At 29.3% G+C, this 26,832-nt stretch overlaps 1 protein-coding gene and 1 non-coding gene across 2 annotated transcripts in view; one reads left to right on the top strand and one right to left on the bottom strand.

The window, feature by feature from the left end:
* Positions 1 to 283: 283 nt before the first annotated feature.
* The window catches only part of LOC123300298 (metabotropic glutamate receptor 5-like), a 142,632-nt gene continuing 116,083 nt past the window's right edge, over positions 284 to 26,832 (top strand). Inside the window, exons 1-7 of the mRNA XM_044882851.1 lie at positions 284 to 749; positions 825 to 831; positions 4,186 to 4,475; positions 15,559 to 15,805; positions 18,077 to 18,285; positions 19,821 to 19,848; positions 25,405 to 25,428. Coding sequence (XP_044738786.1) covers positions 284 to 749; positions 825 to 831; positions 4,186 to 4,475; positions 15,559 to 15,805; positions 18,077 to 18,285; positions 19,821 to 19,848; positions 25,405 to 25,428 — 1,271 coding nt within the window. The remainder of the gene's footprint in view (positions 750 to 824; positions 832 to 4,185; positions 4,476 to 15,558; positions 15,806 to 18,076; positions 18,286 to 19,820; positions 19,849 to 25,404; positions 25,429 to 26,832) is intronic.
* On the bottom strand, positions 3,838 to 3,919 carry Trnas-uga. The gene has a single exon. It is a non-coding gene; the product is annotated as a tRNA-Ser (tRNA).

Raw genomic sequence — 26,832 nt, forward strand, 5'->3', positions numbered from 1 at the left:
TAGCGTAATTTTTATACAATTTAATCTTTTTTCTCTTTTTTTATTTTTAGATTGAAAACGTGATGAGACAGAAAAATCACTGCAATTTTCAACAAATTGGGAACAATCAAATATGCTCCTAACAACTACCAGTGACCATAGAAATTGTGAAAATAACTTTAAAAAAATAAACCGCAATGATTTTGAATGAAATAATCAAATAAATCGCGATTTAAAACACTTTTTTTAAAAGAATGTGAGAAATTTAATCCGAGGAAAAAACTCCAAAAAAAAGACACCAATTATGTGTTCGTTAAATAAAATAATCTTAACATTTACAATCTCCGTAGTAATAAACAATGCCCATAATTCATTAATCAACACCAATAATAATATCGAAGAACGTGGTTCAGCATTATTACCCGGTGATTTTATCTTTGGTGCGTTATATTCAATACATCATCAACCAAAACAAAAGCGTACAGCGCAATCACAAGACTCCGGTAATATTTTAAAGTGTGGTGAAGTGCGTGAAATGTATGGTATACAACGTGTTGAAGTGACTTTCCAAACGTTGGATATTATTAATAAAGATCCAAGGATATTACCAAATATTACGTTGGGTGTGGAAATACGTGATTCATGTTGGTATGCACCAGTGGCGTTACAACAATCGATTGAATTGATTCGCGATTCAATATCACCGAATTCAGCGGCACGGGGTGAAGGCGGTTTGGATACGTGTCCCGTTAATGATAATAATCCGGTGAGTACCTATTTTTGTCAAATTTAATTTTGATATATTGGAACATGAGCAACAGATAGGGTGCATGAACTGTGGTCAGTATGGGTGCCAGGACTATACTGACGAGTGATATTCTCAATACTTCTGGAGAATAGTATTGTAATGTCACTGATACTACTAAAGCACACCAGCGATATTTATTAAAAAAACAAAATAGGTATAGAGTAATAGAGTGGCGAGCAGGGTGACAACAACCATAGCGTTTACACCTATACTAAATATGATCGTACTTCAATCATGCGTATTGATAAACGCTCCAAAAGTCATAGCGGGAAAAACAAGTAGCATTGCGACATCTACAATGTAGTATGAGACTCAAAATCATTCTATCGAGTTCAACTTACTATTTACTAGTGTAAGGGGTGCTAAAGGTTTTATACCATATACATCAACGTAAATAACGCCATAGTTATGGATTTTACGGCAATATTATAAAAAGTATTATCAGATACTTTTTGAATATCTATCCCTATATCGTATCAGCATTGTGAAAAACGCCATGCATATTTTACCGTGTAGATTGCGAGTATTTTATACAACCCATTACTTTGAATACTTAGATTTAAAATAAACTTTTTTTTGATCGAACATTGTCAATTTGTGTGAGTACATAAAACCTTACATCAACACATAAAAAGGTTTCTGTGTTTTTTTATTAATATTAAAACTCAATTTTTGTGGGTTTAAAAGGGTCAAATAGAATATTTATTATAATGTGTGAATTCAAATTCACTTTGAATACTTTCGGAAAGAATAAAGAGTATATTTGGATACCATGAGAAAGCAGACTTCTCTCCATTAATGAAAAATTAGATTTTTCTCCATATTATTATTATAAAATAATATTTTTATCATGATAAAATATACATAAAAATTGAAAAGGTCGTAAAAATAAAAAGTGTGTCTGAGTATAAAACCTATAAAAATATAATCTCGATACGATATATCACGAATGTACACTGACTGGATACAAAACTGAATCACGGTTCAATAAAGAATTGAGAGGAGACTGTACATAAAAAGTTGCGAAAATTAAGTTCTTTATATCAAATGCGGAACTTAAAATACTGCATTTTCAAAATAACAGAAGATACGTTAAATTTGACCAAATATTTGAAAAGTTATTAGAAAAATTAGTGGGACTACATATTTGCTTGATCCGAATTGGATAAAATTTGCGTGTGGTAGAGCAAAATGAAATATTTTGAACTTTATGACGTCATAAAGTTCAAAAAATCTTTTATTTTGATATTTTGGCCAAAATTTATCGTTTTTGAATGAATTTTTTTTTGAAACTCACTAATTTTGGGTCATATTTTTCATTTTTTGTGGAAGTTGTTTGTTTATACTAGCCGTTATATCAAATGTGGAAACCATGATACTGAATTTTCAAAATTTATTGAAAAAACGCTAAATTTGACCAAATATATGAAAAGTACGACCCAAAATTAGTAGGATTCCATTCTTGATCCATCCAAATTGGATAAAATTTGCGTGTGGTAGAGCAAAATGCAATTTTTTGGATTTTATGACGTCACAAAGTTCAAAAAATCAATTTTTTGGATATTTTGGCTAAATTTTACCGTATTTGAATGAATTTTTTTTGAAACCCACTAATTTTTGGTCATATTTTTCTTTTTTTATGAAATTTGTTCGATTATATTAGACGTTATATCAAATGTGGGAAGCACGTTACTGCATTTTCGAAAATAATAATAATATCCTCTTATCTTAAATTTATGAGGTAATTCATTTTAATTGTATCGTAGTGTACACACCGCATATAAGCTACACATAATATTGAACTAACTTACTATAAATATATTTTGTAAATAGTTGATTCGATGTTTTTGAAGTGGAAAAGATTTAATAACAAAATATATATTATACATATTTTTCGTGCTAAATAATTCTAAAGTATATAACTTCTATGTATTAAAAAAGTTTTGAACACGTTTTAACTGGCTTTAGTCGAAGTGCTAAACTAAAATTCGATGGAACATTCAGATTATTTTTGGATTACTCTATTTAAAAAATAAATCCCTCTCTTGTAAACAAGAACTTTGTAGTAGAAATACCATTTTCACGTTAATTGATTGGGGAAGTTTCATGTGGAGATATTTGAGACACACCCTTTTAAATCTACAGTCCGATTTAGAGTAAGCAATCCTGGAAGGTGGACATGTTCAAGATTAATAATTTTATCTTTCTTTCATAGAATAACATGGCTTATGTATATGGAGGTTGAAAAATACATAAATTCGATACAGTGAAATAATTTTTGAAGCATAATTTTATGTTCAAATGATTTTTATAACATAAAATAAGTGAATGATGTCTTCTATTTATTATTTAAAAATGTATAGATATATATTTATTTAAATTTTTTTTATTGAAAAAAAGAGGAAATTAAATTTACATGTCAACAAATGTTTCATATTTATTCCCTTCAATAGTTTTTACGAAATATTCTAAAAGGATTTTGTAAGTTACATATCAATAATATATATTTTATTAGCAGTTACCCACTCGATTCGCTGTGTAACTTTCAGTTATATTATCATGAAGTTTTATAAAGTAAAATTTTGTCTCAAACCATGTTTCATTCAAGCTTTCCAACCGTCATTTTCGTCCCTTAGGATTTAAGGGATGAATTTCCAATAATTATCTCTTATTGTACACAGAAATTTAAGGAACGTTTGTGCAGAAATTTCATGGTTCTACTAATCGATTAGAATGAATGCAGTTCCTAGACTATAAATAATTTAATTAATTCGCTAGATTAACTTTTCTCATTTGATTTAATCTATTTTTTTAACTGGAAAATTTTCAATGAAAAATACATTATTGTTTAAAATGGTTAGACTTGTAAATTACATCATATATATATACAAAATTTATATCGCCCAAGTTCTTCAAACTTTACAAGAAAATTATTCGAGATCAAATTTAAAATCTGGATACAATGGCGAAAAATTCCTTTAAAATATCGAATTGATAATGTGAAAAAAGTTAATTTGTTTTTAGATCTATAAAATAAAATAAAAACTTATCGCTGCGGACAGGATTCGAACCTGTGCGGGTAGAACCCAATGGATTTCAAGTCCATCTCCTTAACCACTCGGACACCGCAGCTATAATATTCATATCAATAAATAGCAATCAATATCATGTTCGCATTTAATTTTTAATTTAATTTTTTTTTAAATATATCTTTATAAAAAATTATAGCCCATGTGTTATTCTGATCTATGAGCTATATTATTGTACAGTTTCATTCAAATCCATTCGATAGTTTTTTGGTGAGAGCGTGAAGAGTAAAAAAAACAAACAAACAAACAAACATCCCTACTTTTACATTTACAATATAGATTTTTTTGTGTTTTACAGGATGGTACCAGCAATGGTAATCCAGATTCACTGGATACAAATAATGAAAAACGACAAGTTCGACCATTAATTGGTGTAATTGGTCCAGGATCATCGTCGGTTGCACTACAAGTACAAAATTTATTACAATTATTTCATATACCACAAGTTGGATATTCAACTACGTCCAAAGATCTAAGTGATAAAAGTCGTTTTAATTATTTTTTACGTGTGGTCCCATCCGATTATTATCAAGCGCAAGTAATGGTCGATGTTGTGAAACGATTCAATTGGACATATGTTTCAGCTGTTAACACTGATGGTAAGTTTCAAGAGGTGTTACAAAAAATTTAGAAAAATGTGAAAAATTTGGAAAAATTGTTGGTCCTCAATTTGAATATAAATTATATTCTAGGGTAATTTTGGCCCATTAATTGCATAAATTGCATTCATTTCATCGAACAACGGCAACTTTTTGAAATATACGAACGTTAAATTTTTCGAATTTGAGTCCTGTGGGGTTGATATCTTAAGAACCGTATATCAGATCGATTTTTAATCGTCACCATTGTTTTTCCCGGGTTTAAATTAGCTTCAAACCATATTTAGACAAAAAGTGACTAGAAAAATTCGAAAATTGCACTAAATTCACTTGACAACTGCCTTATTTTTACAAGTGAATAAATACCAAATACTTTGGTTTCAAATATTGATACCCTTTCCGGTTACGTGATCTTACACCCTTAAACACCATAATTTATTTCAAATATTTCAATCTAAATTACAATAAATGTTTATTTAATGAATAATGTTTAGTATTTAAGATACTTTTGAAATTCCGAATATACTGTTTAACTTATATTTATTTTCCATTATATTGACTCCCTACTTTCTCTTCCTTGAAAACGGTAATTATATTGATAGGTTATCGATTGTTTATTTACTTGTTAATTCAGCATCTTTTTCTGTGTTTATTTGTGTAATTATTTTAAAACAATTCTCTAATGTTTGACTATCATCGAAAACAAAAACGAAATCGACTATAATTAGGGTTGTAGAGAGAAAATAATCTCCATCTCATCCAACTTGATTATTACAGACAAAATAATTTATAGCTGCTGGTTTTAACATTATTAAGGGATAAATACATTAATTAGGACAAAGCTAATTATAAAAATTCGTAACGCAGAAGCAGCGTTAGCTAAGCAAATTTTGTAAGATATTGAAATCACATTTATCTTAAAATCGAATATTGCATTTTTAGTTTTTCAAGAATTTTTACTTCGAAATTACGTGGTATATCCTAGAATATACCTACAACTCTTATAGCTCGGGTTTTTGCGTTACTGCTATGGGAGTTTGGACTAAATGAAGAATTTATAGCATTTAAAAACATTCCGATACAAGAAAATATCGATTACATAAATTATTAATTGTATTGAAATATGTATTCAATTAAACAAGAAATAAATGCTTCTAATAGCTTTTACAGCTTACAAAGCTACTGGGAATCGTAGAAGCTCAACGTTTGGACATAAACATAATACCATTGTAAAAATAATTTATCATTTTGTCAATAAAACGTCTTGTAAATAATTTATTTACAAAATATAAACATTAATAAACAACGATCGGATAAATAAATAAAAGTATATAATAAATTAACTTAATTAAAATAGAATTTGATTTTATTTTGTTGATAATACATACCTACAGTAAAGTGGCCCCAAGGTAGGGAGGGTGTACCCAAATATCGGATACTTTTTTTCATAAAATACAAAAACGTAATGGTTTTTGAATTTTCATAAAGTTCAAAAAATCAATTTTTTTGATATTTCGGCCAAATTTTATCGAATTTGAATGATTTTTTTTTGAAACCTACTATTTTTGGGACATATTTTTCATTTTTCGTACAAGTTATTCGATTATAGTCGCTCTATTAGCTCAGTTGGTTAAGGCGTAACCAATTCCGTCCGCGGTATGCTAAGAGTAGCGGGTTCGATTCCCGCTGTCGCAACAAATTAGATTTAATTAATGTTCAGAAATGAAATATTTTAAGAAAGAAATATCTTCAATGAAAATTAGAGTAAATTAAATTTCTATTTACTCTGTCTTTTTAGAAAATTGAGGACATTTATGTCATTTTAAAGAGCAGAAAGACAAGATTTTTCTTTCAGAAGAAAATTTATTTAAATAAATATTTGAAAGAAGAACCCTTAAAAATGATGATGAATATAATATCAAATGTAGTATAATATTTTTGTTGAGACTGTTCATATTTCTTTTAAATATTTGCATCTAAAGAAATTTTTTCCTTACAAGTTTCTCTGTATAAAAGGACAAAGATTCTAGGAAAAAACGAAACTATTATGGCTTTTTTTTTGCATTTAATTTAAAATAAATAATACAAAAATCTTGTTTTAGACCTGCCACATAACCAGTATGCACAGGCTCATGCTGTAATTTTTTGTCTTTATGTCTGTTTCAAAATTTATCTCCCTGTTTTAAAAGTCTCTTTGCTTGATATCAAAATTAGTTAAACTGGTTTCGTGTAGAAAATACAAATCGTAGAAAACCCTGTGCAATTCAGTAGGTTTATGTTTTTCAATCGTGTCTCGATAATGGGACCCAGTTATCGGAACCAGGAGTGCTCCGATAATTGGGATTGGAGACAGTTTTTGATCTAAATTGAATCTATTTTTTTAATATACCATTTCGTATTTCAAGCTTGCCATGTAATTAAAATTTTCTATGCCGTTTGAAAGAGGAATCCAAAGATATTAACATTTCTCTATAAGGAAAAGTAAATGAACACGAGAACACAAATCCTCTGTATATCTACTATATACCATTTTATGTATATGGACGTAACTAAATATCCCGAATTAAAAGAAATTTTTTTCGTGAATGATTTGAGAGCTAAGAGTATTCTTCTAGTGCTTCTCTATTCATTCACTGTAATAACTCATTCTATTCGAACTTATTCACGAAAATAAAAAATGTATAAGACACTTAAAAATTTAATTAAAAGCGACATGAAATAAATTTAAGACAAAAGATTTATTTATTTAAAATAAAAAAAACTGAAAAATTAAATGAAAAAATATGAATTGTAGATTAATTCTATTTTTTTTTTATTTCTTACCATTTTTCAATATTTTCTGAATATAATAAATTCTAATTATTTGTTACTTCTGATATAATTTATTTATCATTTGTGTGTATTAAATGTCATTATTGAATTGTTTTAGTAATTAGATCCAAAAGTCACAAAAATTTAGTTCATTTGGCTATTAGATAAATATTTTCTAGAAAATTGCCCGAAATCGATTCGAAAAATCGCTCTTGTTGAGGTTTTCTGACAATATCTCGGAACCTATGCATCCAATTTTGGTTTAAAAGATAATTGATAATGGGCGCTTGACAAGAATCCAAGAAGTCCGGGTTCGAGTGTATTTTTTTCAATTCTCTTTAATTAAGTTCACCAAATTTATTGCCCTCAAGAATGCAATATCATTCTAATATTATCGGGGTTAAAGTATAATAATAATTTTGATACCTAGTAGCACTAGGCTTTTTTAAGGAGCATTGATTTTCTAAGTATAACTTGAATTAGAATTAGAAAAGTTTTTCCAATGAAATAAATAAAATAAATTATATCGTAAGTACACTGTAAAAAAAAACCAAAATAAAAATTTAAATTAACAAAAAACATATTTTCAATAATAATAAGAAGACATTCAGTTATTCGGTTCATACCGACAACCGACACACATACATAAAATAAAATACAATCCGGTAGAGAGGTATATACCGAATAAAACAATCAAGTGCAGTAGAAAACAAAAGACTAAACAATAAAAACGTAAAAAAAAGAAAGATTTTCCTCAATTGTTTTTACGGTTTTTTTTGTTGTTGTTCTAGTTGTTTACAATCTTAAAACAAAACATAGATAAGAGTTGAAGAGTGGGGGGAATTATTATTATTTTTTTATTATTATACATTCATACAAATATTTTCGCATAATATTTACTGAGCGTTCGAGAAAAAATCGTGCTAGAAATTTAACATTCTTGGGAATTATTGATAAAGGTTTGTTTTTATCTCATTCTAGCAAAATAGAATTTATCATGGAGTAGCTATGTTATACCATATGTAGCTATGCTATATCATATGACTGATAGACACTCTGACGTCATTGTACTTATCGGATGTCTCTGTTTATTACCTGTCTTTAAAATGCTTGTATCATCCATATTTCTTGGCCAATTTTAATTTCTATTTCACAATTTACCACTTCGCTTATAGTTTATTTTATAATATGTTAAGACATTCGAAAAATAAATTTCATGCAAATACCCGATTCCCAACATTCTTATTTCCTATGTCGTGATTACTCCTTTAAAGATTGAATTCTGGAAGTCCATGGCAAATATTTGGCATTAATGAAAATTTATCATCTCATATATGTATGAGACTCTCTAATTATGGAAGCTTGGCTTGACAGATATGGTTTTGATAATTTCTATTTTCCTCTTAATTTATACTTTTGTTTATTTTTCCCAAACATTCTGTATGTTTAACTTAAACAAAAATATTTGCTTTTTCTGAATAAATTATTTACGTATGTTGTATGTATGTAATTTTAGGTACCATAAATAACACCACGTATTTCTTGTGTCTTAATCATAGCTCTATGAGAATAAGTATGGTACCACAAAAACAAGAACCATAAAATTTGGAAAAATTTCTTTTAAAGTATTTCACTTGGAAAATGATTTAAATGTATAAAAGACCACTTATAAAAAGATACAATTTCTTTGAAATGATTTAAAATTTGTATATGTTATAGCTTATGGACAACGTTTGGTCAAAGGTTCTCTCAGATAACTGACCCAAAAATGGGTAGATTTAGAACAGAGATTTCTGAAGGACACGCATTGTTATAAGAAAAACTGTCTAATGAATCTCGTGAACAACTTATCGGATTTGCCTTATGGTTATCGTTTTCCGAGGCGAGGTTTTATCAAAGAATTTATTCAATTTAATTAGGCAGATCAATTTTTGTAGACATCACTATGTTAGTTTCGGTTTCAGTTCCATACTGATTTGAAAATTGAAGGGATGCCAATATTAGCAACAGTTATGACGGACGAGTCAATGCAATGCTCTGGTTGGCGAAAGTAAAATACTTCTGGTGGATAACCCTAATCAATACTGTAATTTTACTTATACTAACTTAGATACTTTAGTATCTGTCTCCATACCATACTAGTATCATAGTAAACGTCATAAATTTCTTACCGTGTACCGAAAAACATTGTAAACAGTTTTTAGTACCCTTCGAGGCAAAGCAAGATCAGCAAACTGCCATCGTATAAAACGTATTTTACTTAATGGTACTGAACCCTTTAACATATTTCACTTGCTCTCATGAGAGTGACTGATGTGGTGTTGTTATCATTATTCTTGACTTTAATTTTATACGTTTTTTTTTTCTCTCTACTCTTATTGTTCTTTATATCGCGCAAGTGATGTTTATTTGCATATCTAAAAACATCATTTGTTGCTTGTTGTAAAAATTTTTTTTGTTTTGTTTAAAAAAATATGTTTCCACTATAAAAATTGGGGACTTATTTCTATGTATTCAAAAACGATAAAAACAAAAATTCAAGCTATGACAGGTGACTCAGTGTGTCTTTCTTCACTGTGACAGCTCCTGAAGTGGTCTCCGTGCACTTCTCTAAGATTTCATCTAGTACATTGCGCTTAGAGGTCATTGGAAAAGAAACTAAATCCCTAATTTTAGCCCTTCTGATAAAAACAGGCTCAAACTGGAATTTAGCATGTATTGAATAAACAGATGAGTATTAAGAAATCATAGTATTTTATAATAACACTGTTCAATTGTATATGAATTAACTATCTAATCAAAAATCACACACTTTTTTAATAATCTGGTCATTTCAAGGACCCCACTATTTAAGATTTAAGGCTACTTATAACTGTCATAGTGGCTATTTGGCATCATTCTCGATCTTCAGAATAGTTCATAAATGTATAATCGTACATGCTTAGTGATGCTTATGTCGGATAGTTTTGAGTCATTTCCAGCAAGCTCGCTGATTTAGTTTTTCCTTTGCTGGTAAAGTTTTGTATCTATATTTGGTCTTATTATGCATAGAGGATTGGAAATCCTATGTCAAGACGATGGGTATGGGTGGTGTATGGAGGTTAGCTGGCCATGCTCGAGCATCGGACCTGGAAGCAATGGTTTAGAGCACCTAGCCAAATACACCCTTGTACTCTATCCCCGCAACGCTTTTCAGTGGCTATTATAACCAACTGATGTACTGAAACCCAGGATTTGCCTAGCGCTGAGTTTCCTAATTTCTTCTGGTACGACTATGGCCGGACCAAACCATTTCTTTCGCTGCTGTATGAGCACCGGGAAGTAACAGAGAACTTTCTCCGCATCTGTCACACGCGGGAGATTGTCTTTTTCCAATCTGATGTTGGAACTTGTTCAGGTTATCATGCCCTGTGAGTAACTCTATGATGACTCTAATATCAGCTCTGTTTAGTTTCAAGATCTCCTCGACGCTGTTACCGAGCGAGTTTCCTTCAACCAACAGGCTTTTGGCGATTCGCCCTCTCTCGTAGCAGGCCCATGCCTTTAATTGTTGGTTTTTTAGATTATCTCCTAATCTGTTAAGACCCTCTTCAATGTCAAGACGATAAGAAGATAGAAACATTATTGCAGGTTGGAGAGATTTACTCTTCGACTTTTTAAACACACGGTTAAACTATTCTTGTATGTAATATCATAATATTACAAAGGTATTTTAAATATCAAAGCATTATTATTAAAAAAAAAGTATCATATAAATTTTATTTGAATAATATCTGAGCGATAGCAAAAAAAAAATTGAAACGTGAAGGGATCGTAGACATGAGAATGGGATATGTGATAAAAAAAGGAAATTGGAAATATATATCTAGTTTGTACTACAATATAATATATTCATGAATATTACTTTTTTCCAATCGAACTTTCATACAGAAAAAAAAAACTGTGATATAAAAATATCTGTAAATATGAATGGATATCCGATATTTTTATTCTGACAATACGATGATATTGTAGATATTGTAATAGTTAATGCAATTAGCTAATTTTTATCAATAGATATATTTTATTTGTATTAAAAATTATAATCAATCAATCAAAAGAGAGAGTAATGATTAGTTTGAGTTAAACGTGTAGTAAAACATGCTTTATTCGAATGTGCTTTTCATATTTCGAGTGTATTTATTCTATTCATCATATTATAAGTATTCAATCCCATAAGTTAAATTTACCTTATAAGTAAGTATAATTTACAAATTCTTTTAAAATTAAAGGATTTCGAATTAAAAACAGAATTTTAAAGGGAAAAATAAAGAAAAAATCAAAAAATTATGTTCTTGCAAAAAATTAATATAAAAAATTCTAAAAAATTTGACATTTACTACAATCTGAAAAACCAACAATTAAAGGCATGGACCAGCTACGAGGGAGGGCGAATCGCCAAAAGCCTGTTGGGTGAAGGAAACTCGCTCGGTAACAGCGTCGAGGAGATCTTGAAACTAAACAGAGCTGATATTAGAGTCATCGTAGAGTTATTCACAGGGCATGATAACCTGAACAAGTTCCAACATCAGATTGGAAAAAAACAATCTCCCGTGTGTGACAGATGCGGAAAAAATTCAGAAGAAACATCGATCCACTTTCTCTGTTACTGCCCGGTGCTCATACAGCAGCGAAGGAAATGGTTTGGTCCGGCCATAGTCGAACCAGAAGAAATTAGGAAACTCAGCGCTAGGCAGATCCTGGGTTTCAGTACATCAGTTGGTTATAATAGCCACTGAAAAGCGTAGCGGGTATAGAGTACAAGTGTCTATTTGGCTAGGTGCTCTGAACCATTGCTTCGAGGCCCGATGCTCGAGCATGGCCCGCTAACCTCCATACCCATACAATGCTGGTGTGGTATAGAGACAGATACCATGTTATCTATGTAAGCATAAGTAATATTACAGTATTGAATAGAGCTATCTACCAGAAGTATTGTCCTATCGTCAACCAGTATGGGTCAGACGCCCATAATGCATTGATTCGTCCGCCATAACTATTGCTAATGTTATTATTCTACATATTCTTCTAATAATACTTATTTTTAAGTTTCCAGCATATGTCAACTTAAAAAAACACTCTGTACATAAAAAATTTCTTGCATAAATAGAATCCACGAAAAAAAATTCAAATATCGATTGCAATCAATAATTTCCTTGCGCTAACAGTTAAACACTTTGCATAAATAGTTACTTAATAGCTACATATATAGTTAGAGTTAAAATTAAATTTATATTCGTAATGAATTTTTATCGATATTAAACAGAAACGTAAATAAATAACAATTGTAAGAGAAGAAGCGACCGTCGAACATCGCGCAGCACGCCAAGCCAACGAACGATAAAGAATCAAGAAAACAGTAGTAAATAAAAGACGTTAAAGTAAATGTATTTATAGATACTATGTATAGTACCTTAATATTAGACCGTGGGCTCACAATGAAACAAAATGTCTATGACTCTTTTACTCAGCCATTTGTAGGATTGATGAAGAAATATCAAGTTCAAAAGCAGCACTGTAATGTTTGTTTTTAATCGAGACTGTACACACAGTATTTAACAGGTGTTATTGTGATGCTATTGTGGTTTTAGAATCATAACAATGAATCATATTAGATGTATATAGAAACAAACAATATCATTTTTTACTGGATGTTTTCGATTAACGACACTCTACAATATTTTCGTTTTTCATATTTCGACGATTGCATTTTTAATGCTTACAATTTGTGATAGTAAAAATTCCTAGACAGCATAATTCGTAGAATTGTAGTAATGGTTTCAAAAATTAGGAAAATGCACTTCATATTTAGACCCCTCTAGCAGTTCTGAGACTTCCTTGGTACGATATTGACTATGAATTTCTTTTAATATAAATCGTAGTCTTGAAAAAGCCATCGAATTACGAAAAACGAACGTGAACTATAAAAATCGAAAAACTCGTTTTTCATTAAAAATACCGTTAGAATACTTAGAAATGATGAATACAAACTGAAAACTTCGTGAGTGGCTTCCTTTTGACGAGTCATCGTTTTAAAAAATTATTAATGATATCAAGTGGTCATAGAGTGTCCGGCAAATTTCCTGCTACAGTTTTTGAGAAAGATAACTCAAATATGATGTAATCATGCTCATTTGTTGTGTAGACTCGTAAAAAGGAAGTCACTCACGAAGTTTGAAGTATGTATTTATAATTTAAAAAAACCGGTGGTGTCCCACGGTCTACTTTTATTTGGTACCAAATAAATTATTAAAGATTCATAGAAAGTTTTATTATGGGCTCAAGGTCTTTATAAGTAATGTTCATTCATGAGTTATTTCTTTTAATAAGGAAATAAAAATCAGAAGAGAAAACAAAATATCGAGAAAAAAACCACATACATAGATACATATTTTTATGTATTTTTAGTAAAAAAGAGGAAACGGATACAAAAATATTGTGAAGTAAATATATAATAATAATAATATAATCATAATAAAAAAATAAATTTCACTTCATCTTCTTAAAAATAAACCACATACCTATATCTCCCGATACTCATCCCCCGATTCGGTGTTCGTCGCTTCATACATAATGTTACGAAGTATAGAGATATTCGATTTACACCAATAATTCGAATTACGTATATTTATAAGAAGTTGTTACATTTGATTGGTAATATTCATAAAAGCTACGTTTGAAATAAAAAAATAAATTTAGGAAAAAATTTATTATTCCGGGAGCTAGTTTTAAACAAATTCCTCATTTGAAATCTCAAACATTGGAAAGATAATTTTTGAACTTGTTATTCAATCTATTGCCTTTTTAAAATAAAGTCAATTAGTCAAATTGTCTTAGGATTTCACCTCGGAATCTAACGAAATAAACTGAATAATGTGTTCTAAGTTTCACCGCTATGTGTGTGTGCCTGTCTGTCTGACTGTGTCGTCGTCGCGCCTAAACGGATGAACCGATTTTAATTTAACGGGGAGTGCCCTTAGCTCAAGTGCAAGTTTGAAGTGCATTTTCTACAAATTTTGTCTGGAACCTTTTTTTTATACGTTGAGTCGTTCAAAGGACTAAAAGATTATTGCCGAAAATTGTTAAAATATTTTATATAATCTGAGTTAATAAAAAAAAAAACCCATTCAAACAAAAGCATTTGATATTTTATTTTTTATCTCTTAAATCTGTGAAAAATTGAATAAAAATTTTGTCTATATGCACATTGTATCCACTTTCTTTTTCATGAAATAAAAAGAAATTCTAATAAAATGCCATATCCTTTTGATTCCGTTGAGATTGATATTTTAAAAATTTAATCTAAAACACTAGATCCAATCTTTAATATCATATATTATCTTGTTTTAAAATCCTTACAGACAAGACAAATTTAAAGAAAAACATATAATTTCTAGTTTAAAAGAGAACGTATTTATCCCATGACAATTTATGGTTGGATATGGTTTTCGAAGATATTTTTCATATTAAGCAATTCCGTATTTATTGAATCAGAGTGTCTCAACTTTTTTCGGAAGGAAACAGAAAGTTTCAAATATACCTGATTCACACTTTTGCGCAGAGTATCCTAGCCGAGTGTACTCGCTAAAGTTAAACAAAGTGAACCACTGTATATGAAGCAATTTTCTCTTTGCTTTTTCAAAATGGAATAAAAGAAGATTCCATGGCATTCTTTAGTCTCAAATTTGTCGGCAGCTAACACAACTTGAAACTTTTCTATGTTGCAGTTATGAGTTGAAACTTGTTTAAGTTTGCTATCTCACAGGAAGCAGATGATAAAGTCGATTAAAAGTCAAAAAAATAAAGATTGTTTCGTAAAACAAGAAATATATATATATGGTTTATTTTTCGAGTTGTCCATGATAAATAAAAAGAAACTTATTTAAACTTAAAACATTATATATAATGATACATTTGTTTTTAAAGAGGTTAAGCTGTAATTATCGCATTTAACAAGTATAAGAAGCTTTTTACAAAACTTTTTAAGAAGATTTAAAATTTGAATAACAAATGTATTCGAATTACTAATTTACTTAAAATCTCATAAATAAAACTATATAGATGATGTTCGAACCCTGATCGAGTGTCTCCACTCCTGTGACAAACTTTGAAAATAAATGCTGGTCACTTCTGTTTGTAAAACCGAGGAACCTTGTAGGAACTACTAACTAACAATGTTTGGATAGATATTAATTTAGAAAAAAAATTAGAGTGTTTTTTTTTTTTGTTCCAGAAAATTATGGCCAAGCTGGTATTCAGGCATTTCGAGAATTAGCCGAACGTTCAGATGTATGTATTGCTAAAGAAGATTCAGTTTTAAGTAATGCAGACGATGAAGATTTTGATGATGTTATTCGGAATTTAGTACAAGATACAAGCGCCCAGGTTGTGGTATGTTTTTGTGAGGGAATGACAGTCCGTGGATTGTTACAAGCCACAAAACGATTAAATTATACTGGACGATTATTGTTTATTGGAAGGTAAATATACATATTATTTTCAACTTTTATTTGAGAGTTCTGAACTTCACGAAATTACAGGCGGTAAATAGTGCATTGAATACTTATAAATATTCAATAGCATTGAAAACAAGATTAAATAAATTATTTCGGTAATTTCCGGGGGGTAATAAAACTCATAATCCTTCTCAGAGCCGTTTAAACCCGGATCTTGTATGGCAAGATAAAAACTGTAGGCTCGGTGTAATCGATAATCATTGATAGAAAATATATTGAAAATAGGATTGAATTGAAAATTGTCATATACATATTATATTAATTGTTATACTGGAATACAAAAAATATTATGAAATAGCCACAAACATAATCAAAAATAACAAAGGAAAAGAAACGTTTTGATTCGGGTCATCGATTGATTACTAATCAAAGTTAGTGTTATAATAAATAGCTGATCTGACCACGCGTTGCTGTCATAATACAAAATAATACACACCATAAAGAAAATAAAAACACCATCTATTGAATACTTATGCAAAAAATAAGATTGTTTGAGGGAAATTATTTGGGCGATTGTATATGTGACTGACACTACATTTCCACCCAAAATTCGTTTTATTTTGCATCATATTATGAAAACTATTATATTATCGGTTTTTAAGTTTTAGTACAGTTTTATGATTGATTCTACATTATCCCTCTGTAGAAAAAATTGAGACTACATACAAAATTTTTACTGCATGCACGATTTATGATTTTAAATTGTATCTGGGGAAAAATTACATAAAATAAATTATTGGGAAATGGTAAAAAAAGAATCAAGTCTTTTAGAATCTTTATAAGAATAATAAATCGTGACTGATACTATACAGAACAAAACGTGACTGACATTACGGTTACTTTTACATATTATTTATGAGAATAAAAAAGTCACAAATCAAATTTAAAATGATTTGAATATTAACGTTCTTATAAACATAAAGTAATGAAATTTTAATGAAAATATTTACGATGAAAAAATATTATTTAGGCACTTAAGATACTTCAAGCTTAAAGTGCTACAGTGTAGGCATCAAAAACAGTAGTTTTTTTCTAATATGGAATCATGATAAATTTTAAAGATTGAATAATATTTTTGATATAACTGTATATGAAATGGTTTATAAATAAAACAGTGAATATCAGTACATATTTTGTATGTTGATATAAAGTTTTAGTGGTTGGTTTATAAGGGCATTATAACCGGATGCCATTTCAAGTTGTATTTTCTCTTTTCATTTGATATCGACATAAACCATTTCCTTTTACTATTTTGTATCCGTTTATACAAATCACTTCACACACACACATTACATTCAAATCGACTACTAAACACAATGTTTTTCAATTTTGTATATTGTTTTCTTTTTTATTTAGAAATATCTATAAATATCTATATTTATTGTTTTTTATTATTGATTTTCGATATTGGTTTTTTCTTCAACTATCGTCTTTTTATGAATTCATTACATTTATATTCTTTTGATCCCATGAAAACATCAAACATCACGAATGTAATCAGGTTCGGATTTTGATTTTCTCAGTTTAATAAATAACGTTCTCACCCAGACATTTTTATTTTTGGATTTGGCCAGTTAATACAAAAACAAAATTGAAATTATCGATTTGGCGCCAGTAGGCAGTTTTAAAGTCCCAAGTTTTTAACGCTAAAAATATTAATTAATTCCCGTTTGTCAACACGATAATTCAAAAGTGAAAAGAGATATCAAGGTGAAAATAGCGTAGAAACATAGGCAAATTGTGTTTTGGGTCCGTAGGATCTATCTTGTAAACCGTTAGAGGTGGAACAAAAGTTTAAATATAAAAAATGTTCCTTATAAAAAAATAAACAGTTTTTATTGAAACATTTTTTCGTAAACATCACTGTTTACCCGTGAGGGCGTTAATTAGGTTAGAAAAAATACAGTATATATACATGTATTGTATTAAAGTTTAAGTTTTGCATATACGTATGTGTTTGTTTATTACTATGTATTACTATGTTACTGAGGAAGTGAGAAGAAAAATACTCTTATTACTTTCTGTAGAAGAGTGATTATCTTTCTTTGCTTACATGACCTATACATGGTATTTCAACAATTTAATCAGTCAACTGCTTGTTTTCACTTGTTTCTAAGTGTTCATTTCTTAGAAAAATCGATCGTATTTCTGTATAATCCCCATTTTTCACTGGTTTATGGCCACTTTTATTTGTTTTTGAAGATAAATTAACTTGATTTTCTCAATTCTTTACAGTGATGGCTGGGCCGATCGTCACGATGTTACCGAACATTTAGAATTAGAAGCCCATGGAAGTATATCAATTCGAATTCATTCTCCTTACGTACATTCCTTCGATGATTACTATTTTAATTTACGTCCCGATACCAATTTACGTAATCCATGGTTCAAAGAATTCTGGCAAGTGAAATTCTCATGTCGTTTCCCCGACGATAACAACAATCATAATAATCACAATGGTAATAATAGTACTTCCATTGAAAATGATCGGAGTACCAGTATGGAGGAAGTAACGGAAAAATCAATTTTTTTTCATCGTCAACAAACATTGCCGTCATCATCGATAAATGACGATAGTGATGCGATAATGTTTAATGGTGATAATACGTTTAGTGTTGTTACATCAGATACAATTTATACAGTTTCTGATCCAAATGAAACGATGTTGTTTCATGAAACAACGTTACCGATTCTGGATAGTACGAAAAATACGCAGAAGAAATTTTGTACTGGTAAGTGATCATTTTTTTTTTGTGCACAATAAGTTAGTGGTTTTTTTTTTTGGAACCACCGAACCAAAAACGGGGGTTTTATAAGTTCGACCGTTATGTGAGCCTCTCTGTCTGTCTGTCGGAAACAGATGGACCGATTTGGATTGTTCCTAGCTATGTTTCAAGTGTTCCTAGCTATGTTCAACCTCAAAATCGGTTCAGTTTGGAGAAAGCTTCTAGGAAAAAGATAATTTAATAAAGAGTGTTCTTAGATACGTTTCAAGTGGGATTTTAGGGTTCCATACTCGAAAAACTTCTCGGGGGCTTTTTAAATTTTGTTTAATTTCACTTATTTATTCCGTTTGTGAAATATAAGGGGGAAACTTTTAAAAAAATCATCCTGTATATCATGAAGCTCATTATGGATAAAATATGATATTATATTTAGGTAGGTACGTTATTAAATTTTAGGTTTGACTAAAGTAGACGCATCTACATTATCTATTTATATTTATTACAAAATAAACCTAAAATATACCTAAAATGTGAAATATTGATCCAATAAATTTAATTGTTGTAACAAAATCTGTTTATTAAATAAATTTATGGATAATATATTCAATTATTATTATAGAATCCAGAATCAGATTGTAAAGCCAATATGTGTGTATACAGAGTGGGGTAAAAAGTAGATATACAGTAATATAAAGTGCTATATTTAACTCCCGAACTAAAAAAAGGAGTGTTATAAGTTTGACCGCTGTGTTGTCTGTCTGAGAAATTTTTGTTGTTTTGTTTGAAAGGTACATGGATGGGGAGTGTTTGAGTTTAGGGATCCGTACCGGGAACAACTTAAAAATAGGCGGCGATTCTCAAAACCGGTTCAGTTTAGAGAAGGCTCTAAAGAAAAAGGTAATTGAATTGAGAGTGTTCTTAGATACGTTTTTAGTGCGTGAGTTTTGGGTCCCGAACCTTGAGAACAATTGCTTCTATACGGATATTTTGTGCAGAACCATTTTTATGTAAAATTTACTCATGAACAAATATAACAGCTAAAACTGAAAACTTGAAAAAAATCTTTTAGTGACTTTTGACCTTGAATAATCTTCTTTGCACACATGACTTTGCACACATTTTCAAGGTACTTTTTTGCATCCGAAAAAAGATAATCTCGTTGGTAAATCTTCACTTGGATTTTGCAAGTAAATTAGCTGTTTTTTTGTTTAATATCTCTGGGATACATGGTGATATCAGTAAAAATTTCTTACCGGGTACATCCACTGTATATTCACTTACGTCCCATTCTGTAGACTAATATATATCAGAGTATATTAATCAAATATGAAATTATTATATTACTACTATAGGTAGGCATATTCCATGACTGGATTTTATCCACCTAAATAAGATAGTTGGTAGGATCGCAAAATTATAAAAAAAAAAATTTAATAATATTAAACTATTTAGGGTAATTTAATATTTTATTGAAATGGATAATTCAGGTCGATTTCCAAGAAAATATGATCATTTTAAAAGTAAAATATTAAGGAAAAACAAATTAAAATTGTCCTTTTTTTTGGAGTATGAATTTACGGGAGAACAACTTTTAAGTGAAAACTTTCTTTAGAAAACTTTTTATCGTTATTCAACCCATTGAGAAGTATAATCATTATCATTATTCAGTCAATTTAAAACCACAATCAGATTGTTTATCAATGATTCATCAAAGTATAATTGTTTTCTCATGTACATCAAATAAAAAAGAATCATTTAAAAATAAATCTTTTTGTGGTTTTGAACTCTCTGTATATGATTATTTTTTATTTAATTTATTTAATAGACTTAAATTTAAATATGATCTGCTTGTTTCAATGTGTTTTTGTTTATTTGATACAACAATACTTTTATTGTAATAAGTAATCTAATTAAATTATGGTTTAATTAAATAAAATTGTTTAAAATAACATCAAAATTACATTAACGAAATTATTATATTTCTATTCAAGAAACGAACAAAACCAATTAAAATGATGAAATTAAGTATAATTGTTTAATTGTAACATTTTTGATATTATATGAAGAAAAGTGGACTAGATTGGGGATGGAATTTTTAACTTCTAACGCACGTTCTAACCCACTTACTTGGTAGGTAGGTGAAATATTTCGATCCTAAACTAACCAACTAAACCCGCCATAAAAGGACATATCTAAGTCATATATTGGTAAAAACCTGATTTTTGAATTTTTTGGAAAGAAGTTACCCTGAAAAGTTTTTATTTACACAGCCAAAATGATTTCTATATGAATAATATCAAGGTATACTAAGTTTAGTCCCAAGTTTGTAACGCTTAAAAAAATTGATGCTACTATAAATATTAAAAACCATTTCGTTGCTTTTCAAGGTACTAGCCGTATAGATTAATCAAATTTCTTAAAAATGAAAATGAATAAACGGTGGAAATTGCCGTATAATTTTCGCTCCTTTTGAAGTTCAAGTTATGTCCATAATTAGACTAGATATCCTGTTACTCTGATTATTTCCCGACTAGATAATGAAGAAATAAATAATTCGGCAGATTCATCTGCTTTGAGCTTTCTCTTCCGTATCCTTTTTGTGTCTTTTTCGTATTCTTTGACTATTGAGAGACCGTTCCAAATTTTGCTGTACATTTTTATTAAAATTTTCCCTTAATTCTGCAGGAATTTTATGAATTAAACTGTAAATTTTTAAAAGGACTGTCATTTTTTCCATTCTAACATAATTTTACTTTTGTTTGCTTAAAAACACCAACACTCGTTCTAGTTTGAATCATCGTACCTGTGTAGGCATTTGCCTACTTTGCTTTACGACGATAATCCCTCCTCTGACTCCTGTTGACTTATCGAAATATATAAACAAATGCAAGAAATTCAATACTGTTTCAACTCTGGCTGTTACTTTGAATAAATTGTTTATAATTAATTAAGAAGACCATATTTATTTTAAAATAATTAATCAAAGACCATATTTCCGTTTAAACTATCACACACACACCATTAGCAACAAATGCGATAAGATAAACGTAGAACCTTTTTTGATGAAGTGTCGAGTGTCAGATTGTTATGTGGAATATATCATATTTTAAGTTAAATTTATTATTTAATTTAATTGAATTTATTTAGTATAAAATATAATATGTAATTCTACATAAATTAAATGATATTAAAATAAATTTAATTGTTTTACGATTTTATTTGTGTAATTTTAAAAGAAAAACTTTTTGTGTTTGTTTTGTATTTCGTAAATTCGTAAATTGATATTGAGAATAATTTTAATCATGGACAAATAAAATGTATATTTTGGAAAATTTATAAAGAGTGTCTCGAAATTAACGCTAGATTTGAATGTTTGCCCATTTGAAGCAAAGACAGAGCGGTAGCTGGAAGTTTAAGTTTTTTGGAACTATGTTCCTTATCACATGTTATAATTTGTATGCTGGTTGGGTGGTAAAATCAAAAAATGTGTAAAAATTGGAACAAAATGAACGTTATATTTAAAATGACATTCCTTAGCGATTAACAAACAAGTTTTACCCGAAACATTTTGCCGTAAGCTTGAATGAATAAGATAAAAATCGAATGTAAAAATCTTGGGCCTAATTGCCAGAATCAGAATTGAAATTCAGCGACATTTAAAACAGTTTTAAGTCTTTTTTAATCTTTTAGAAGAAATGAGAAGAAATTGGAAAACAATGTGACTCTCGATTGATAAAGTTATCATTTTTTATGGTAATTTTGATCCAAAAATACATAAATCAAGTTCAAATCCACGTTTGAGCTAAAATTCTCAAGTTATGAGATCGGAAGAAAGAAGAGTGTGTCTCATTTAAAAGGATTGTTTGTGTAGAGGTATATAAGGCATTCTATTTATTTGACAAATATTATATTTATGATATTTAATAATGTTTTAATAAACTCATGTTTCTTTTCTCGCCCCCTTAAATAAAATAAATGGTTAAAGCACAGTTAGGAAGCACCATTTTGCCCTTACACACTTCTTGGTGTTTTTCCCATATACAATGAAAGCTTTGAAATTAATGATTTTCATTTTGATTTATCTATTTATATATTACACATAGAAATTTTCTTTCAACACATAGAATTTCCTTTCTACACGTTTTATTATTTTAATAGGTTCGGGCTCACGTGTAGTATTTGAGACAATTATTTCAGAATTACTGGAAATTTGAAAGGCTGTTGTTGAAATAATATCTAATTACTTTTTCTTCTAGGAACATTTACATACCCGTTAAATCCTCTTTCTAGGAATTTTCTAGGAGATCGGACTCGATCTTTGCTAGTATGCAAGATATGAACGTTTAAAATTCTTATTAAAATAAAGCTTTGTACAAAAATTCAACTTATTCCGTTAGATTCTAAGGTGAAACCCTAAGGTGATTGGAGGAATCAGAAATTTTCGAAGAAGTAGCAGTTGCTAGGCAATACCTTGAAAGAAGCAGTCAAAAATAGAGCTTTTCTGAGATGAATAGTCAAATGCCACCCTTGACTCTATACTAGACTTAAATTTTATTATTTTAATAAGATAAAACTTTTGTGTTATTATATTTATTTGTATGCGTACACATTGTGACATTCTGGTCATTCATTCTGATAGAGGGATAAAAATGGTTACTTTTAGGGGAATTGGTCGGAAGTTGAAAGTAAAATACCCTAAATAAAAGTTTATTAATTGTTTTTAAGCATTTTAAGTCAGGTAATCGTTTTAAATTGTATACACATTTAGTCCAGGCAGTTAATGAATCATCCAATAATTGTCTGAAAATTGCTTTATTCTAAAAAACATAGCCTTTTTTGGCATTTTTTCAGCTGTCTTTTTCATCAAAAACTCTAACGGCCACAAACTTTTTTATCGGGTAATTTTCGACCTACGAATAAACCAATTGAATGAGTGTTTTTTCTCGTGAAATTTAATCGAAAACGGTGTTTTTTCCCCCACTGAATCGAGAAAATGGTGCTCCTATAAACGTATTTTTCGATCTACAATCATTGCTTAGAATCGTTGAACATAATTATGTAACCCATTGTACATTTAATTTTGAAAATAACATAAATTTAAAAGCCACGAAATTTTGTTATTATTATTCTATAAATATGTAATGAAAATGATAAAATGCACTATTTTCATTTTTTCCTAATATATTTCGATATTATATGTTTATCAATATTAATATTATTTCGAATTCGAATGCAATGCTATAACATCATAATAATAATTCAATGTATATTTTATTAGTTTTATCTCATATGCATCATATTCGATTTCATAGTTTTTTTTTTTTTTTTTTTGATATTGTGTGCCAAAATTTAATATTGCTAATATTATTTATGTAGCTATATCCTATTTTATTTGCATTATATATAAATCAATGATAACCCGTTAAAAATTGAATAGTCCACAAAAAGAATATCATGAAGAATATAATGGAATCCGAAATTTGAAAGAAAGTGAGATATAAGAAATTTCGCAAAGGTCTAAGCCATATAAAAGTGCTCGATTTTAGGATGAAAACTAAAATTTCATCCTTAGTGTAACCACAGTTGTACAATCCGATCTCAGTTTTTATCGGGGTCGGGTGGTAATGAATGATATAAAAAGTTTTTCTGAATACAAACTGGTTTAAATTTGGCGAAGATCATCTGTGAACGAATATGTAATTTGAAACCGCCTAGTAAAAATTTTATTAGACTTGTTGGTATTACCGAAAGTCGGCCGCAAATACTTAATAGTTTTCCAACTTAAAAGAAGTTTTAGACTATTTAAAATCAGAGAATATATGATTTAAGATTAAGATATCTCGTAACATCGGACATTCAACTAAATTATATATTTTTATATATGCTAGAGCTTAGTTTGCAAAATTTTATAATATAGTTTATCTGATGAAATCGGTAATTTATTTATATTTTTATTAAAAAATAGGGATATAGGACTTTTATGTGCACTTAAACAGATAATGGTTGCACTTAAAATTTGAAAATTTATGAAATATACGCCATATTGTCGACTTAGCAATATATATTATGTTCAAAGTGGATGATTGCGAATATACCACTAGACTGAATCATACACCTACATAAGTTTGCATTGCTCTGTAATAAATCTTCGTCAAGATTATTCAAACACTTTAATAATATGTTAGTTGTTATCCCTATATTCCTATTTGTTTGTCTTATGTAAGTTTTATTAATGTCTTATGTAAATTATTCCATGTTTTTTTCACATAATTATAAATAATTACAACCCAAAAAAAACACATAATTATCTTTAAGTTAAATTGCGTGATAAAATCAAAAAAGAATATAAAAATTAAACAAGGATAATAAGCAACGATAACAAGGATAACATGTAATAATAGAAGTAGGATAAAAATAAAAAAAATATTGTGTTTATTTTAAAAAGGATAATTACAAATACACAAACACTTATTCAAACTCATCATAAACATAACAGAACAACTTTGTTGTCAAAACATGTAAAAAGTTAGATTACATTTTATTTATGATTAAAAATATACACACAAAAAAAAAATACAAAAATACAAAAAACAACATAATATGAAAGTATTCTAATTTTCTCAACGCTACTCGAAAAAAAAAACAACATGGAAAAATATGATGAATTCATCAATCAGTCTATATAAAACACTTGAAGCTTTTTTACCGATCTCTATGTACAGAATATCCATGGCTCCCACTCAAGAAAAGCTTGCGAGGATGCCATACCAAGAAGATCTTAACAGATTAAGAGATAATCTGAAAAACCAACAATTAAAGGCATGGACCAGCTACGAGGGAGGGCGAATCGCCAAAAGCCTGTTGGGTGAAGGAAACTCGCACGGTAACAGAGCCGAGGAGATCTTGAAACTAAACAGAGCTGATATTAGAGTCATCGTAGAGTTACTCACAGGGCATGATAACCTGAACAAGTTCCAACATCACATTGGATAAAGACAATCTCCTGCGTGTGACAGATGCGGAGAAAATTCAGAAGAAACATCGATCCACTTTCTCTGTTACTGCCCGGCGCTCATACAGCAGCGAAGGAAATGGTTTGGTCCGGCCATAGTCGAACCAGAAGAAATTAGGAAACTCAGCGCTAGGCAAATCCTGGGTTTCAGTACATCAGTTGGTTTATAATAGCCACTTAAAAGCGTAGCGGGGATAGAGTACAAGGGTCTATTTGGTTAGGTGCTCTGAACCGTTGCTCACTACGAAAATTAAAGCATATTCTGACACTTGATAAGTCAAAGTAAGGGTGGGGGAATTGTAATAAGATATTACAGGGTCTCGGTCCTGTAATTTTAATTATACTAAAAAGCATACGTCTGTATATGGAAGTTATGGTAATCTTCTTCGCACTTTTTTATTTTGTTTTTGGTTTGAAGCAAACAAATTATTTTTAATTATTTTTATGTACGAATTTATACTTTTTTTTAATTTACTGTTGTTTTTTAAATTAGCTTCATCAAACATATACATATACTCCGTGATAGAGAAAAAGACCATAATGAAGTGAAACTTTTGTCAAATAGGAAAATGAGGTTTCAAGTGTGGCTTAAGGGTCGAAATTTAAAATCATGGTACAACGACTTTTTTTACCTTATTGTAAAAGAATTTTAACCTGACAATTACAAACTTAGTACTATTTTGTTCTTTGAATCTTTTATGAGACCTCCCATAAATTACGTCACATAAATTTTATGATTTTTAGACCACCGCCCTTTATCGTTGCCATATTTTTAAACTCCTCCCCCTCTGGGGTGACGTCAAAAATTTTTCAATTTTATATTTATAAAAAATTAAAACAACAACTTCAATTTATTGGACATATTTTAGACTTTGAAATGTGGCGTCACAAAACTCCTGACACTTCCTGCTCCCTTGTCAGATCATGTATTAAGGAATCATAGAATTTTCGCTTAGTTAAGAAAATCATAAAAAATCAAAGTCATGTTTGATGTCACACCAGGGGGGGGAAGAGTTTACAAATATGACAAAATGAAGCGTGGGGGTCTAAAAATCATAAAATTTATGTGACGTAGTTTATAAATGACCTCTTAAACGATATAAAGAACAAAATAGTACAAAAAGTTCGTAATTAGTTAAAAAAATTAGAGAAATTACAAAAGAAATATAGAAAGTAAAAACTAAAACTCCCAATAAAATCGAATATTTTAAGATAATTCTCTATTAAAAGGAAAAAAAATAAAAATTTATCTA

The sequence above is a fragment of the Chrysoperla carnea genome, chromosome 5, assembly GCF_905475395.1.
Source record: "Chrysoperla carnea chromosome 5, inChrCarn1.1, whole genome shotgun sequence".
NCBI lineage: Eukaryota > Metazoa > Arthropoda > Insecta > Neuroptera > Chrysopidae > Chrysoperla > Chrysoperla carnea.